Source organism: Puntigrus tetrazona, unplaced genomic scaffold, assembly GCF_018831695.1.
Source record: "Puntigrus tetrazona isolate hp1 unplaced genomic scaffold, ASM1883169v1 S000000223, whole genome shotgun sequence".
NCBI classification, from domain to species: Eukaryota; Metazoa; Chordata; class Actinopteri; order Cypriniformes; family Cyprinidae; genus Puntigrus; species Puntigrus tetrazona.
The window spans coordinates 1151593-1166079 of NW_025047891.1; the positions used below are offsets into that span (position 1 = coordinate 1151593).

General features: G+C 38.9%; 1 protein-coding gene across 1 annotated transcript; it reads left to right on the top strand.

Annotated features, from left to right (window-relative positions):
• The first annotated feature begins 3871 nt into the window (after positions 1-3871).
• slc38a2 (solute carrier family 38 member 2) lies at positions 3872-14135 on the top strand. Its single transcript, XM_043230758.1, has 16 exons — positions 3872-4198; positions 6133-6261; positions 6335-6419; positions 6500-6615; positions 7527-7600; positions 7680-7772; positions 8391-8466; positions 8830-8912; positions 9285-9343; positions 9476-9613; positions 9697-9776; positions 9862-9962; positions 10908-11032; positions 11117-11261; positions 11917-12014; positions 12100-14135. The coding sequence occupies exons 2-16, from the start codon at positions 6134-6136 to the stop codon at positions 12211-12213; spliced, it is 1515 nt and encodes a 504-aa protein (XP_043086693.1). The 5' UTR covers positions 3872-4198; position 6133; the 3' UTR covers positions 12214-14135.
• Positions 14136-14487: the final 352 nt, after the last annotated feature.

Consider the following 14487-nt stretch of genomic DNA (forward strand, 5'->3'; position numbering starts at 1 on the left):
AAGGCTGAAAATGGAATTATACTTATATAGCGTAACATACGATTGCTGCAACTTTGGGTTTGGCGTTAAACTGGAAAAAATAGCAACCTAAAACTGGTAGCTTTAAATAGTCTTGTTTTTATTAAAGTAAAAATGTTATTATATTAATGTAATATTTAATTTTTTTAATCTAATTTTATTGCTCATTACCACTTTTATAGTGTACAATAACTTTCTTTAGATTTTGAATTCATTTTAAGGCACTTTGAATGTTCACTTTTTAAGTTTAAACAACATTATTATATATTGTAGCTTTAAGTCCTAAAAGCATATTGTATTGTTGGATTGTAACCAAGCTGCAAGCACATCTGGTTACGAAATTTACATCTGACCACTAACATTTACATGTCAGTGATACCTGTTTGGTGAACCAATGTGTGGTCCAGCTAGTCTGGGTGAAGTCAAGTAGTTACTATTATTCCTAAACATACCAGTAATAAAAATAAGAGTTAAAACGTGATACATACAATCTGAATGCTAAAATGTTACATGCAATCTTTTCTTGTTTGTTTTGGCAAAAACGTTCTAACTTCAAAGAACATTTTTAAAAATTCGAACGATTATTTTTTCATCATGAAGAACATTCTGTAGAATGGCAAGATTCCATAGACGTTAAAAACTCTTTTTAGAACCATCAGTGCCCATGAAGAACCTTTATTTTTCAGAATGTAGAGAAGAAAAAGATTCTTTAATTGGATTGTAAAAAGGTTCATTCGGACCAGTCTAATTGCAGAAATCAACCGCAAACCTGGGTAAACTAACGAGTAAACAGAGTATTTGCAGAACAACTTTTACGTTTCTGTCAAGTACAGCTGCAGCTCAGAAAAAGTCATGGGTTTAGCTTGCCCTTTCACACAGTAAACATTTTGGTTACCTGCTTTTTTCAGCAAAATTCACTGTGATCCAAGCACTCAGAAGAAGAGGTGAACCGGTTCAGGAGGCTGTAAGCGTTTGCAGAAGGATCTCTATAAACTTGGGCCTCCTTTAGTCCACTTTCAGGCAGATAGTTTACCCAAGGAAGAAATTCAGCACCAGTACACCTCTCTCTGGGACAAGACACCCTACAAAGATCAGTGTGAGGGTAAACTGTAAAAACCTCAAACAAGTGACACAGAACCATAGGATGAGCGTGAAAGATCTGCCCTGATTAAGATATCCAGACACATGATAACGCCAGTCTAGCGTAAGAAAAACACTGACAAAACATGTTCATGGGAGGCTATCGCAGAAAAAAAGCACTGGTTTCCAGAAACAAAACACTGTTGCTCGTCTCATGTTTGCAGGACGCTTTCCAGGATGTTCTGAAACTGCACTGGAAAAATATTCTTTGGACAGATCAGATGCAAAGAACATTTTGCTAACATTCAATTTCTCTTTGAGTGGTATTTTCCACTAAAACCTAAAATCCATGTCATCTACACTTATTTTTTCAAAATGTTCTTCTGAACTTTCTTCTTTTGTTTTCCAAGAAATACACAAATACTTTTGTTCTGCATTATTAATGGGTGAAAGGTACATTTCAGAAACCATTTCTTCAAAAATCAAGATAATTCCATTGAATAGCGAGCACATTTATTCACTGAAATATGGCACAGAAGTACATTCCTTCAAAAATCAAGCCAATTCACAGAATTGGTCATTTGCTCAATGAATATGGCACTTAACAATATTTTGCGACCGCTTCTTCATAAATCAAGACCTGTCCAATGGATTGGCATTTATTCGCTAAAATATGGCAAAAAATGACATTTCAGAAACCATTCGTTCAGAAACCAAAGCAATTCCGGTGGCTTCACGCTGCACAGGTGTTTTCTGAACGAACCAAATGAAAATCTGTATCTTCAGAAGGCATCTGATGGTTCCCCCCCATCTTTTACTATGTATTTTTCCATGGATGCTACTTGTTTCAAAGGCAGAGCTGGGATTTCTTCCGTCCGTTTTTCACACAGTGTGGAGACAGAAAAATGCTTTTGTTGATCCAGTCTTACCTATGGAGTCGGGGCGTCGCCTGGGGCCCCACGGCCTGTTTCAATAGGTCAGACATTCCAGCATCCGTGTTCTTTTGTGAACTCCAGCTCAGAGGCTGCAGTGGCCTTTAATCCGAGGGTAAATCACCGTAGACTGGAGTCCCGTACGGCCCTGCTCCACTTCCACTGGGGGATTTGGCCGATCGGGGGGTGACGAGGAACTTCTGTGCGAAGGTGGTCAGGCGAGTGATTCGTTTAAGTTATGCTGGGAGCGAAAGAAACAACAAACTCGACTCGCTGCCGTTGTCTGCCGTGACCCAAAGCCGAGTGCGCTCTCCCAGCGTGGGGCCGCGCTCATTCCCGACTCGTTTCATCTGTCACTTGTGTCTAACGTTGTCTCAGAAGTTCCTCTTTTTGTAAAATTCCTCCTTTTGTTCCTCACAGCTCCTCTCATAGTCATGAGGTGCAATGATCTTATTCGCCGTCATGGAAAAGTCATTGTCTTTGACATCTCAGGAGACACAAATAACGTGTTTTGCTCAAGCAACCTTACCGGACTTATTTAGGAGGAACGTCTGAGACAATGGTGATTGCTAATTCATATCTGAGAACTTTGTTACCTCCGAGCAACCTCTATGATATGCCCTCGCTGAAAATAGGGCACATTGTGGGTTGTGGTCTATATCTGAGGTTCTCTGTACTCCAATTTGTTTAACACAAGCCCTAAATATTATGTTTTAGATGCCGATATTAAGTAAACTTAAAGGTTTTTCATTTACATACAGAGAAATAAAATGAATGAGCCCACAAGCTCAGATTTTTTAGTTTGAACTAATATATTATACTGACTTATAGAATTTAACAGGGTTTTAACTGATATATTATTGACCTATATTGATCTTTGAATTATTTTTAAACAGCTGGAGAGGCTTTAAAACATACGTTTATTGGCATTTCTGGTGCCGTGACCCTTGTGAAAATGAACCATGGTTTTATTGTAGTAAAAGTGTAGTTGCCATGGTTTTTGGGGGTAAAGACGCCATATTTTTGCCGTATTTGTAGTAAAACTTAATTTTTAAAACAGCATAACCTTTCCACTTCTCAAAAGGTTTTTAAGAACCGGTCGCTGAAAGGTGCTTTGGAGAACCCAAGACGGTTCTTCAATTGAACTTTTATTGAGAACCTCTGATGAGACGTTAGAGATGACTGTACCTGTAATGAGAGATTACTCTGCTCTTTTGATCAGGAGAAAAGTCTGCGTTTGCTCTCAGCGCTGTCTAGGACACACATCTCCGATGTTAAATGTTTGCAGTTTGTATCGAGATCGCCGACCTAATGAGCAGTTTGAGAACCCCTTAAAAATAAATCTTTATTAGAATCTCAGGTGCCACGAAGAACCTTTAAAAGTCATAAAATCTTAAAAACAAATGGAAAAAAGACAAATGTTCACACTGATGCATAGAAAAGCCATTTTTGGTCAACTTTTCAGTGGCTTTTGTGGCATGGAAAATATGTTCTCCATGGAACCATATAAATATACATATATATGTGTGTGTGTGTGTGTGTGTGTGTGTGTATATATATATATATATATATATATATATATATATATTTTTTTAATAGATTACTCTGTTCTTTACTCAGGAAAACGTCCCCTTGCTCTCAGTGCTGTCCAGGAGACACAGCTCTGATATGAAAGCGTTCGTCTGTTAGCTGTATTTCTCGCGAGCGGGAGGCAGTCGGTGAACGCCTTCGTGAGGCTGGGAGAGTCTCTCTTCGTCTGGGTCAAGGCAGGTCTGTTTGTATACAATCGCGTCAGAGGCTCCACCCCGACTGTTCACGGCTGATGCAATGCGACCGGCGGAATATAAACCGACCACAGCAGCATCCCGAACACGACTGTGATACCGGACGCGCCCAGAGGACATCCGTTCATCTTCAACATTAACCTGCTATTAATGCTACAGATTAGGGTCTATAAGTATTACGGTGTATCTATTTATGATTAACATACTTTAATAACCTCGGTGTATTTATTTATTGTTTCGTCGCGGTACGTTTTTTGACGGATCAGTCGTTATCGGTTTTGTAATTGATCACTGGAACATTCTTCACGACTGGAAGGGTTTGGTCATTTTTTTTCCATTCACGGTATTGCTGAAGAAACGGATTTGTCTTTTTTTATCATTGAGGTAAGATCTCACCCCGGTTTGACATTATTGAACGTTTCAGAACAGTTAGGATTCCCCGACCCGGTTTTAACCCGATCGCACTGTTTAATTTATTGTTTTTGTGTTGTTGTTGTTTTTTTTGTCGGGGTTTTAATATTAATTTCGGGCCGGTCTGTCTTGAGCCGTGACTCACTCGTGTTTCATCATCTTATTTCCACACACCCCTTCAAAAGGATGCGTTTGTTCATCAAACACACTCCTGCTTACGTATCAGTGGTTTTAAATATCGATATTTTAGAAGACGTTGTCAAAAGCTAGATATATCAACTGAGGTGATTCAAAGGGTTTTATTGGCGTAGTTTGATCTTTCCGGTAGTTGATGATAAACGCGGGGGCGTCTGCTTCACAAACACCGAGCGTCTCAATTTTCCTTTATTTTATCAACGTTAATAATTATTTGAAGTTATAGGCTACGATGATTCGCGCGGCTTGGGGGATTCAATGGAAATGTACTACTTCACTTTCCTAAAACGGTCATCAGAATATCAGATTAAATACGTGAAACGAGTTAGCCAGCACGAATGAGCACCTTAATAGGCTGTGTTCGGTCGTTTTGATCCGAATATATAAATATAGACCGATGAGACGCTGGTATTAATACTTGATGACGATGCGGTGGATGCAGCGCGTGCTGGTCTGTTGTCGGTGCCGGTTTGTAATTTTCCACTCAGCTCTCGGTGGGTCACGTGACCCGATCCCCGGTTTGCGGAGCTGAGGCGCGGCTCCGTTGAGCGAAGCCGCGGGAGCGCGCATTGGCGATGCTTCAAAGATTTCAGGCGATCGACTGTCAAACAACGCTTTAATTTCTGCTTTATGAAGCAACGAACACGTGTTAGCGTGGCATATTTGCATGAGCACAGCAGAGGGAAAATGTGTTTAAATTCTTCTTTGGGAAATGTTTAACTAATAATCTTAACATGCAAAAATGTTTCCCGCTTGAGGAACTTACAGTAACTCGCTCTAATATCTTCCTGCACACGCCATTGTTTCCTCTTATGTAAAGATGGCTCTGCAATGCTGTTTGTGGTCTCACCAGGTTATCAAGCTAAATCTAAACGCATGCATAATGAGGAGTCAATATTCCATTGTTTTACCACACAGAACAGACAAAGCCCCTGCAAATAAAAAGATTAGACGTTTTGAAGTCGCTCCAGACATGGACAGCAGCAGCTCCTACAGCGAGGAGTTCACAAAGTCTATTTCAACATGGAAAAAATGCTTAAATTGATCTAGATGAATAATCCCTTATATTTAGATGTCATGCACAGAATGCAGCAGGCCTATACCAGTGTTATAATGGCTTCAAGAAAATTTTGATTAATGTGCAAATCTTTGTTTAGATAATATTTAACTAATATACTTAAAGCACAAAATGTTTCTTGCTTGAGAAGCAGAACAAGAGCTGACGTTTCTATCCTTACTAATCTATCCTCGCAGGGTAAGGAGTTTGAGCGTTTAATGGTTTTACAAACAATACCCCTGAAAATACAACAATGATTTAATTCACACAACGCTCCAGGCATCGTTTGTCCTCGACGGGTCGCGTTTCAAGATTCTTCTTTTAAATAACGTTGCATTCAAAACAAGAAATCCGGACATTTCATTATTATTAGAGTATTAAAAAATAAACATTCGATAACGTCATATTTTGGGTCACATGACCCGACGCCTGCTTGTGGAGCCGAGGCGTGGCTCAATGCTCGAAGATGCACTTTTCAAAAGATTTTTGGGACATGCGATGGACTTTCAAATCACCAGTTTGGTTCTGATTCTGCCCGAGTTATAACTAGGCTACGACGAAGATGTGTTTTTAAATGTTTCGGTTTACTAATTCAAGGCGAAATGCTTTTTTCCTCGGGGTCGTATTAAACTAATAAACTTGTTTTACATTACAGGATGAGCAAAGCCACTGCAAACACAAAGATGAGTAGTTTTAACATCGCTCCGGACATGGACAGCTGCAGTTCCAACAGCAACGAGTACACCAGTTATCAGGACTGTGCCTCCAAAGTCCCCCTCAACGGGTAAGACCCGCTCCGCTCTTAGCTGATAAATCTGCTCTTAAGTCGATCTAACGCACTGATCATATGGCTGCAGGATTCAATACACAGACGTGGACGCGGAAAGCCAGAACTTCCTCCCCGATCATCAGCTGGGCAAAAAGAAATATGAAGCTGAATATGTAAGTGGTCGGTCTGGTCTGAGAGGTTTTAGTAGATGCTGCCGACTCACGCATGAATCTCACCGTGCCTGTTTTTCCAGAGCCCGGGTTCGGCATCGTTCGGGATGTCGGTGTTTAACTTGGGCAATGCCATCATGGGAAGTGGAATCCTGGGACTTTCCTACGCCATGGCCAACACTGGCATTGCCATGTTTGTGTGAGTATATATACGCGTAATGCCAAAAACACCTGTTTTAAAAAGTTGCATGAGCAGAGGCAAAAAAACCCCCATGTTTCCAGAGTTAGCCGTGAGTTTAGGGTTTTTGTAATCTGTGAACACAATGTGCAGAAATGTCCACGATTTACCCGATTAGGATAATTAGTGGCGTTAATGAGCACAGCAATTTGCCCCAGATTCAGTTTGGTGTAAATCTGCTGCAGCTGATCTGAGTCAGTCGCTTCGGCTCTGGTCAAGAAAATGAACGCAAGTCGTGCTTCGTCTTAGTGTTTACAAACAAAGCCGTGTTAATCGGGAGATAGAGGAGTTTCTGCCGGTTATGTAAATGTGTTGCTATCCGGTTGCCAGATCTCCAGGAATCCGTCAATAAATGACACGAATGATTCCTTACGCAACTGAAATGGGATGCACAGTAAAGTCCTAACGGTTTTAATCCGGTGTTTGAGTCAGTGCATTAAAGAAAACCTTGAGGATTGTGTTAAATAGCAAAGGTGTGACCGTCAGCTCCGGGCATGTGAAGTGGAAATCTACTGAAGGTCGCGCAGGTTATAACGGGATCAAGCCTGCTCCAGACAGTGGGATGAATGAGTGTGTGAGAATATAATCACGTCTAATCCATAGTCACCGCCCTCAGTTATGAACACATGTGTGTTAGACGGTCAATTAAGTCCAGTTGTCAGGCAGGCGAGTGCTTGAGGTCGTTTTGTCTAGCACCGGAAGTCTTTCCGTTTTCCCTAATGCATATTCCTGGGCTTTCTGTTCACGCTTTGTCTCCATTGAAAGTACTGTTTTCCGTGTGAAAATACCTCGTGTTGACATTAACTTTTGGTGGTTATGCAAGAGTTTGAGAGCGATTTTAATAATTCAAAGTGTTTTGTTCACTCCTGCAGGATGCTGCTGGTCGCCGTTGCCATTTTCTCTCTCTACTCAGTCCATTTGCTGCTTAAAACAGCCAACGAAGGAGGTTAGCTTCTTTCTGCGCGTCTATGTCTATTTTTAACCGTGACAAGTATGAGTTTTAATGCTCTGCCCCCTCTGTCCAGGTTCTCTGGTGTATGAACAGCTGGGGTACAAGGCCTTCGGGATTCCCGGCAAACTGGCAGCGTCCTGCTCTATCACCATGCAGAACTTCGGAGGTACGAATAGCAATGTGAATCCAGCTCATAAGGAACGTTCTCAAAGGAGCGTTTATGAATCATTCTTGCAACTTTATCAATATTCAGTATACGAGCTCCGAGTTCATTTGTAGTTGAGGAACAATCTAAGAAATGTTTTTGTAACCTTTAATCACGACAAGAAAACGAGACATTTTTAAAGTTTTGTAATATAAAAAAAAATTAAAGAATCACTTAATGCATTTTGGGTAAAAATAAGGTTTATAATAACCGGACATTTTAACAGTTTAAAATATAAAAGATAGTTACATTTAAGTAAAAAGAAGAAATCTTTAGATAACATTATAAATGCATCAGAAAAAAAAAGAACATTTAATATTCTTTGTATATTAAAACTTAAATCACGTGATAATAAAGTTGATGCAATAAATGTTTTTGTAACGTATGTAAATAATGTTCTAACATTTTAAAATAAACGTTTAATTAACACATAATCAAATTATCCTTAAACCTTAAACAACATTATAATCACTAAACAAGTAAACTACATTTCACAACGTTTTTTTAACCTAAACCCAGACATTTTGGTTTGTTTCAATGCACTAAATATTTTTTTTTTAAACTCTCTTTTAATCCCAGCTATGGCAAGCTACCTCTACATCGTGAAGTACGAACTGCCCATCGTCATTAAGGCCTTCTTGGACTCTAACAACAAGTAAGATTTCTTCATCGATTGGCTCTTAGATGCCGTCCGGAGCTGTGCGAGGACAGGCCGATGTTCTTGTTGTTGTTGTACTGGAATGTTTTCCAGCTCTGTGTAGAACAGTGTGAGCGCTTCATTGTACAGCTGTCCGTTCGGGGGGGTCTGAACGTCTGCTCAAAGACGTCGATTGAGAGCTTTGTGACAGTGACCTAATGCAACAAACACTGACATTAAAGATTTAGGCCCCTACAGAGCCACGCGGCAAAAGCGAAACGCGCTCTGGAGCTTTGTGTTTGTGAAGCAGGGTCTTGCAGAACAGCTGCGTGTCGTTTCCTCAGCGTGCTAATATCGACGTCTGTGGTGTTTTTTTCCCAGCGCGTGGTACACTAACGGAGATTATCTGGTGCTGATCGTCACTTTGGCTATCATACTGCCGCTCTCGCTGCTTAAAAACCTGGGTAAGTCTTCTCAAATGAATAGAAAATAAAATAAAGTGGCATTAAATAAGTAATACCGCTATATTTTACACACAGAAAGTGTATCGTAAAAACATAATATACTGTACTATATGCTTTGTATACTTTTTTAGACTATTAAATAAAATAGAAAAAATAGAAAATAGAAATAGAAAAATATAAATTAAATTATTTATACAATTGTACGTGAAAGTAGTACAATATGATTACTATTACTATTAAAATATAAAACATACAATTATCATGATTACAAAGCTTGAATTGTCTTTGAATATATATATAAATAAATGTAATACAGTTTTAGAAAAATGATATATAAAACATAAATGCTGATCCTCATGGTTTGTGTTTCAGGCTATCTGGGGTACACTAGTGGTTTCTCCTTGTTATGCATGGTGTTCTTCCTGATTGTGGTGAGTATTGAGACATCCGCCTTAGATTGCTCTTGTTTAGCATGGAAATAAACATGCAAATGCAAGCGAGAGTGTCTTTCCAGCCGCTATTGTTAGTCTGACGAGACGTTCCCTGCCGCTGTTGTTCTTCAGGTGATCTACAAGAAGTTCCAGATCCCCTGTCCGTTCCTGGAGAACTCCATTAACATCACAGTGAACGTCTCTCAGCCGCAGGTTAACACTACCGATGAAGAGTGCTGCAAGCCCAAGTACTTTGTCTTCAATTCACAGGTATAAACCGGATATTTGCATTCAGAAATTTACATTGGAATAAAAGGAGTGTGTGATGATCTAACTTTATCGTTGTGTCTTAGACTGTGTATGCAGTGCCCATCCTGACCTTCGCGTTTGTGTGCCACCCGGCTATTCTGCCCATGTATGAGGAGCTCAAAGAGTGAGTGGCTTTAACGCGTCATTATAAAGTACTTAAGTGACACATGATGCACAAGCTAACTCTTTCTCTGGCTTTGTATGCGCAGCCGTTCCAGAAGAAAGATGCAGAACGTTGCAAATGTCTCGTTCCTGGGAATGTTTGTCATGTATCTGCTGGCTGCTCTCTTCGGATATCTGACCTTCAACGGTAAGGACAACGCAGGCGCGAGGCCACATCGAAGCCTTCCAAACACGTTACGACACATTGTATAGTCCAATGCCAGGGTGAAATATACAGTGAGGGAGTGTTTGTTTTAGACGGAGGTGTGTCTGTTTGAGAGCACCGGATTGAAGCGGCAGAAAGCCAGCATCCAATCTCTCCTCGGCTCCGGTCGCTTTCGCAAGTTTTGGGAAAGTGTCAGAGGCGTTCAGCTGTTTGCAGGAATAGAACATCGTGTTTGGTGTTTTTACGTCTCCCTGATAGACAGGAAACGTTACGCAACGCAGGGACTTCTCAGACTCGGAGAAGGGAAAATAAGCATTTTTGCGGGTTGCTTTGTTTGATGGTCAGGACGAAGTTACAGCCGATTTGTTCACCACAGGGCAAATAAAACCTTTCCTTAAAAAAACTGAAGTACCAAAATAACTAAAACTGCATCTAAAAAAAAAAAACAATAGAAAAAAAAATTTGTAAATCTTTCAAATGAAAATAGTTATAATTTTTTAAATATATATATATATATATATATATATATATATATATATATATATATATATATATATATATATATATATATATATTTTTTTTTTTTTTTACTAAATATAATTTTTGTTTTAAAGAAACGGTTAATAAAAACTGTATCTATCAAAAATGCAAAATCCATTTGATAATTTGGAAAACGGCTGTTTGAATGTTACTTTTAAATGCTCTCTGAACATTCTAACACTCTAACCTTTACATTTTATTAATGTTAAAAGAACAAAAAAAAACAACAACAATGCATCGATAATATTTTAGTGCAAAGGTTTTGAGAACATTAACGACCAGATAACTTTGACGAATGCTTTATTAACTGGGATATAATCTCAATGAACTGCAGTAACACTTCTTTTCTCTAGTAAGTCTAAAGACTGTGTTGTCTGTATCCCACAGAGGCCGTTGAACCCGAGCTCCTGCACACTTACTCAAAGGTCTACAACTTTGACGTGGTTCTCCTGATCGTGCGCTTGGCCGTCCTGACCGCTGTGACGCTGACTGTGCCTGTGGTTCTCTTCCCAGTGAGTATATATCATTTAGAAGCCTGGGCATGTTCGGACACATTGCAGAAGTGGTGACTGAACGTGTTTTTTGTAACGTTTCAGATCCGAACCTCATTCAACCAGCTGCTGGGCGCCTCTAAAGAGTTCAGCTGGCCGCGGCACATCTGCATCACTGTTGCTCTGCTCGTCTGCGTCAACATCCTGGTCATCTTCGTTCCCACCATCAGAGACATTTTCGGATTCATCGGTAGGTGTGACACAGGAAGTGATATCATCGAGTTTGTGCCAGTATTATTAGAATGTCATGTTTTATATTGTGACTCAAGTTTATTTTGTATTAATTTTCAATATTCCCACTTTCTTTTTAACATTGAAATGCAACCTCTGAACTGCATTATAAAATGTTATCATCATTAATATACTTTTATAGTTTTTATTCATATTCAGAATTTGTTTTTATTTTTATATCTTCTGATTTTGTCATTTTGTTGTGTTTTTGTCATTTCTATTAGTTTTTATCTTTTTAAAAATACGTCAATATACTTTTTGGGAAACAAAAATCACAAACGTTACCTTGTCAACAAAGTGAAAAAATAATTATAGAATTTTTTTTTTACATTTTCTAACAGGTTTTAAATATTTTGATTTAGTTTATTAGTGTTTTTATAATTAATAGTTTGAATTTGTTTATTGATTGTATATTTATATTCATATGATTTATATTATATATTTAATATACAAACATAAACCATACGCACAGATCTATTATGTAAACAAAAACTTTTATTTTAGATGTCATTAATTGTGATTAATTGATTGACAGCACAATTTTTTTAGATTTATATATATATATATATAATTCAAATAAAATGTGTAAAATGTTTGTATCTGTCTCTGTGCAGGTGCATCCGCTGCTGCTATGCTGATCTTCATCCTTCCCTCGGCCTTCTACATCAAACTGGTGAAGAAGGAGTCCATGAACTCTGTCCAGAAGATGGGGGTAAGTCATGATCTGAACGAAAACATACTGTAATATATGCTGATCTGACCGTTCTCGAGTCTCATCACGCTCTCTTTCTTCCCAGGCGACTTTGTTTCTCATCGTGGGATTCATGGTGATGATCGGCAGCATGGCTTTGATCATCGCAGACTGGATCCACAATGCGACATCTTCAGACAAGCACAGCGATGGCCACTAGTGGGCGTGTCTTAGCCCTGATTGACAGGCAGGTGGGCGGGGCCGAACCGCTTCCTCTGCAACTGAGAACTAGAAGAAGCTGCTCTATTTCCAGCGCAGAGCAAAGACAAACATCCCATTCTGAGAGAATGTCCTGAACTTTGTACAGTATGCTGTTAGGCCACACAGATGGTGATCCACTCATATTGTTGTGCTTCTTTTTTTCGTCGATTTGCTTTTCTTTTTTGTTGTGTTGTTCTTCCGGTACAGCTGAGTTTTCGGTGGTACGTCGCACAGGAACACGTGCATCATTCTCCGTATTCAGGTTAGACGTTTTGTACTCGCAACCAAAACTGATTTCACGATCAACACTGAGCGGAGCGTCGCCTGCAGATGCGTGTCCGATCCGTTTGTACCTTTGCCAAAAAATATCGGTGTTTGTATGTAGAAAAGCACCTATCTCTTTTTCAGCAAATGTGAAAAAACTGTAACTTCGCACATTTTGGCTGTGCTTTAAACGCATTCGTTACGATGCCATTTATACTGTACTACTTGAGTCACCTTTACCTGTCGTGTAGATCTACTAATGAACAAATGTTGATTTGTAGTTGTTGATTTCAGACAGGAACGGCTGAGTGAATTTACTGTAACTTATTTGAACCCAGATGACAGCGATGGGCGCTTTACGGTCAACATGAGACGCAGCTAACAGGAAATGTTTGCAGAACAAACGCTATAACAGAACCTTCATTCTGGTAACGTTAAGAGAACCTTCCAGTGACGTTAATTGAACAGTTCTCTGATCTTTCGAAACAATAGTGTCGTTCATAAATGCTTTAGTTGGACATTTATCTAGCATTTTTTTCTTAACGCCAAAATGCAACATTCTTTATGAATTTCAAAACAAACGTTAATTTAAAGTTTGACTGTAACATTTTTGGAATGTTGCTACTCGTTTTAGAACGTTCAGGGAACATTTAAAAGTAACTTTCCCGTAATGTTTGTAAAATTCTAATTCGAATGTTCCCTTGACCTTCGCATAACCAACAAAAAAAAAGCACATTCTTGTCTAACCATTGCAAAATAAAACAAAAAAACTGACGTCACATTAATGAAGTAAATGAGTTGTTGGTTGCCATTTCATGTCGACTTTAAAGCTTCAAAGTATGCTTGTCATTTGTTTTGCTTTGTAAACCGCAGAATGCAATGGCAGATTGTTGTTACCGAGGGGAAACGAGAGCGTTAGTGTTCAACTTTGACTACCATTCAGTGTTTGCCATCGGCAGCTTGAAGATATTCCCAGATCGAGAGACAGACAGACTGACAGACAGAGGAGTGTGTGTCGTCCACTAATCAGCTGTTATGAGTGTGGTGAATGGAGAGGTCACATGACCGCCGTCACACACACACACACACACACACACACACCTCACTGTGCTTCCAACAGCTAAACCTCATGTGTCATCCAACCTGTTACTCTCCAGCCGTTATTTATGGAAAAACATCAATGTAATTTAATCTATTTTACTATATTTATATATATATATTGTATATATGTGTATATACCACAAAAATGAAGTGTATATATGCTGTCATTCTTTTTTTTTTTCTCAATTTTGCTCAACATGTTTGAAATATGAAAATAGCTTTAGATGTCCCTCTGTGTGTCGGGGCCCCTGATCGGCCCCTTTTCATCTGGCTTGGAATGATAAATTGAGCACAAGGTTCCTATCTTCTTGTGATCGGCCCCGGCACACACACACACACACACACACACACACACACACACACCTTTTACATTACTACTAAAATGCTGTAATCAATGAGAGGGGTGAAGAGCTCCTCATGTACAAGAGGCCATTCCTGCGAATGATACGCTCTTGTTTCAATGAAACACTATGTATATCATGTAATTAATGTCTATTAAAGGTTCATGATAACCCATCCACGTGTCAAACTATTTTTTCATATTGTTTAGACTCTAGACTGGTTAAACACACGTTGCTTTACATGAATTTTCTTTGCTTCATACAAGGTCACACAAGGTTAAATATTTCAGGATGAGTCACATTATTGTAGTTAATTATTGTATCGGTGCTTACTCAAAATACAAGCTAAACGAACCCTAAAAATAGAATATTGAAGTTTAGATGTAGATTCTAATGTGTTATTAAAAGAAATAAATAATTTTGATTACATTTGAACATCAATATTTCTGTGAATACTGATATTATACTATATATACATTTTTATTGTAACATTTTTTTCATATTTTGACACATATATTCGGCAAGGT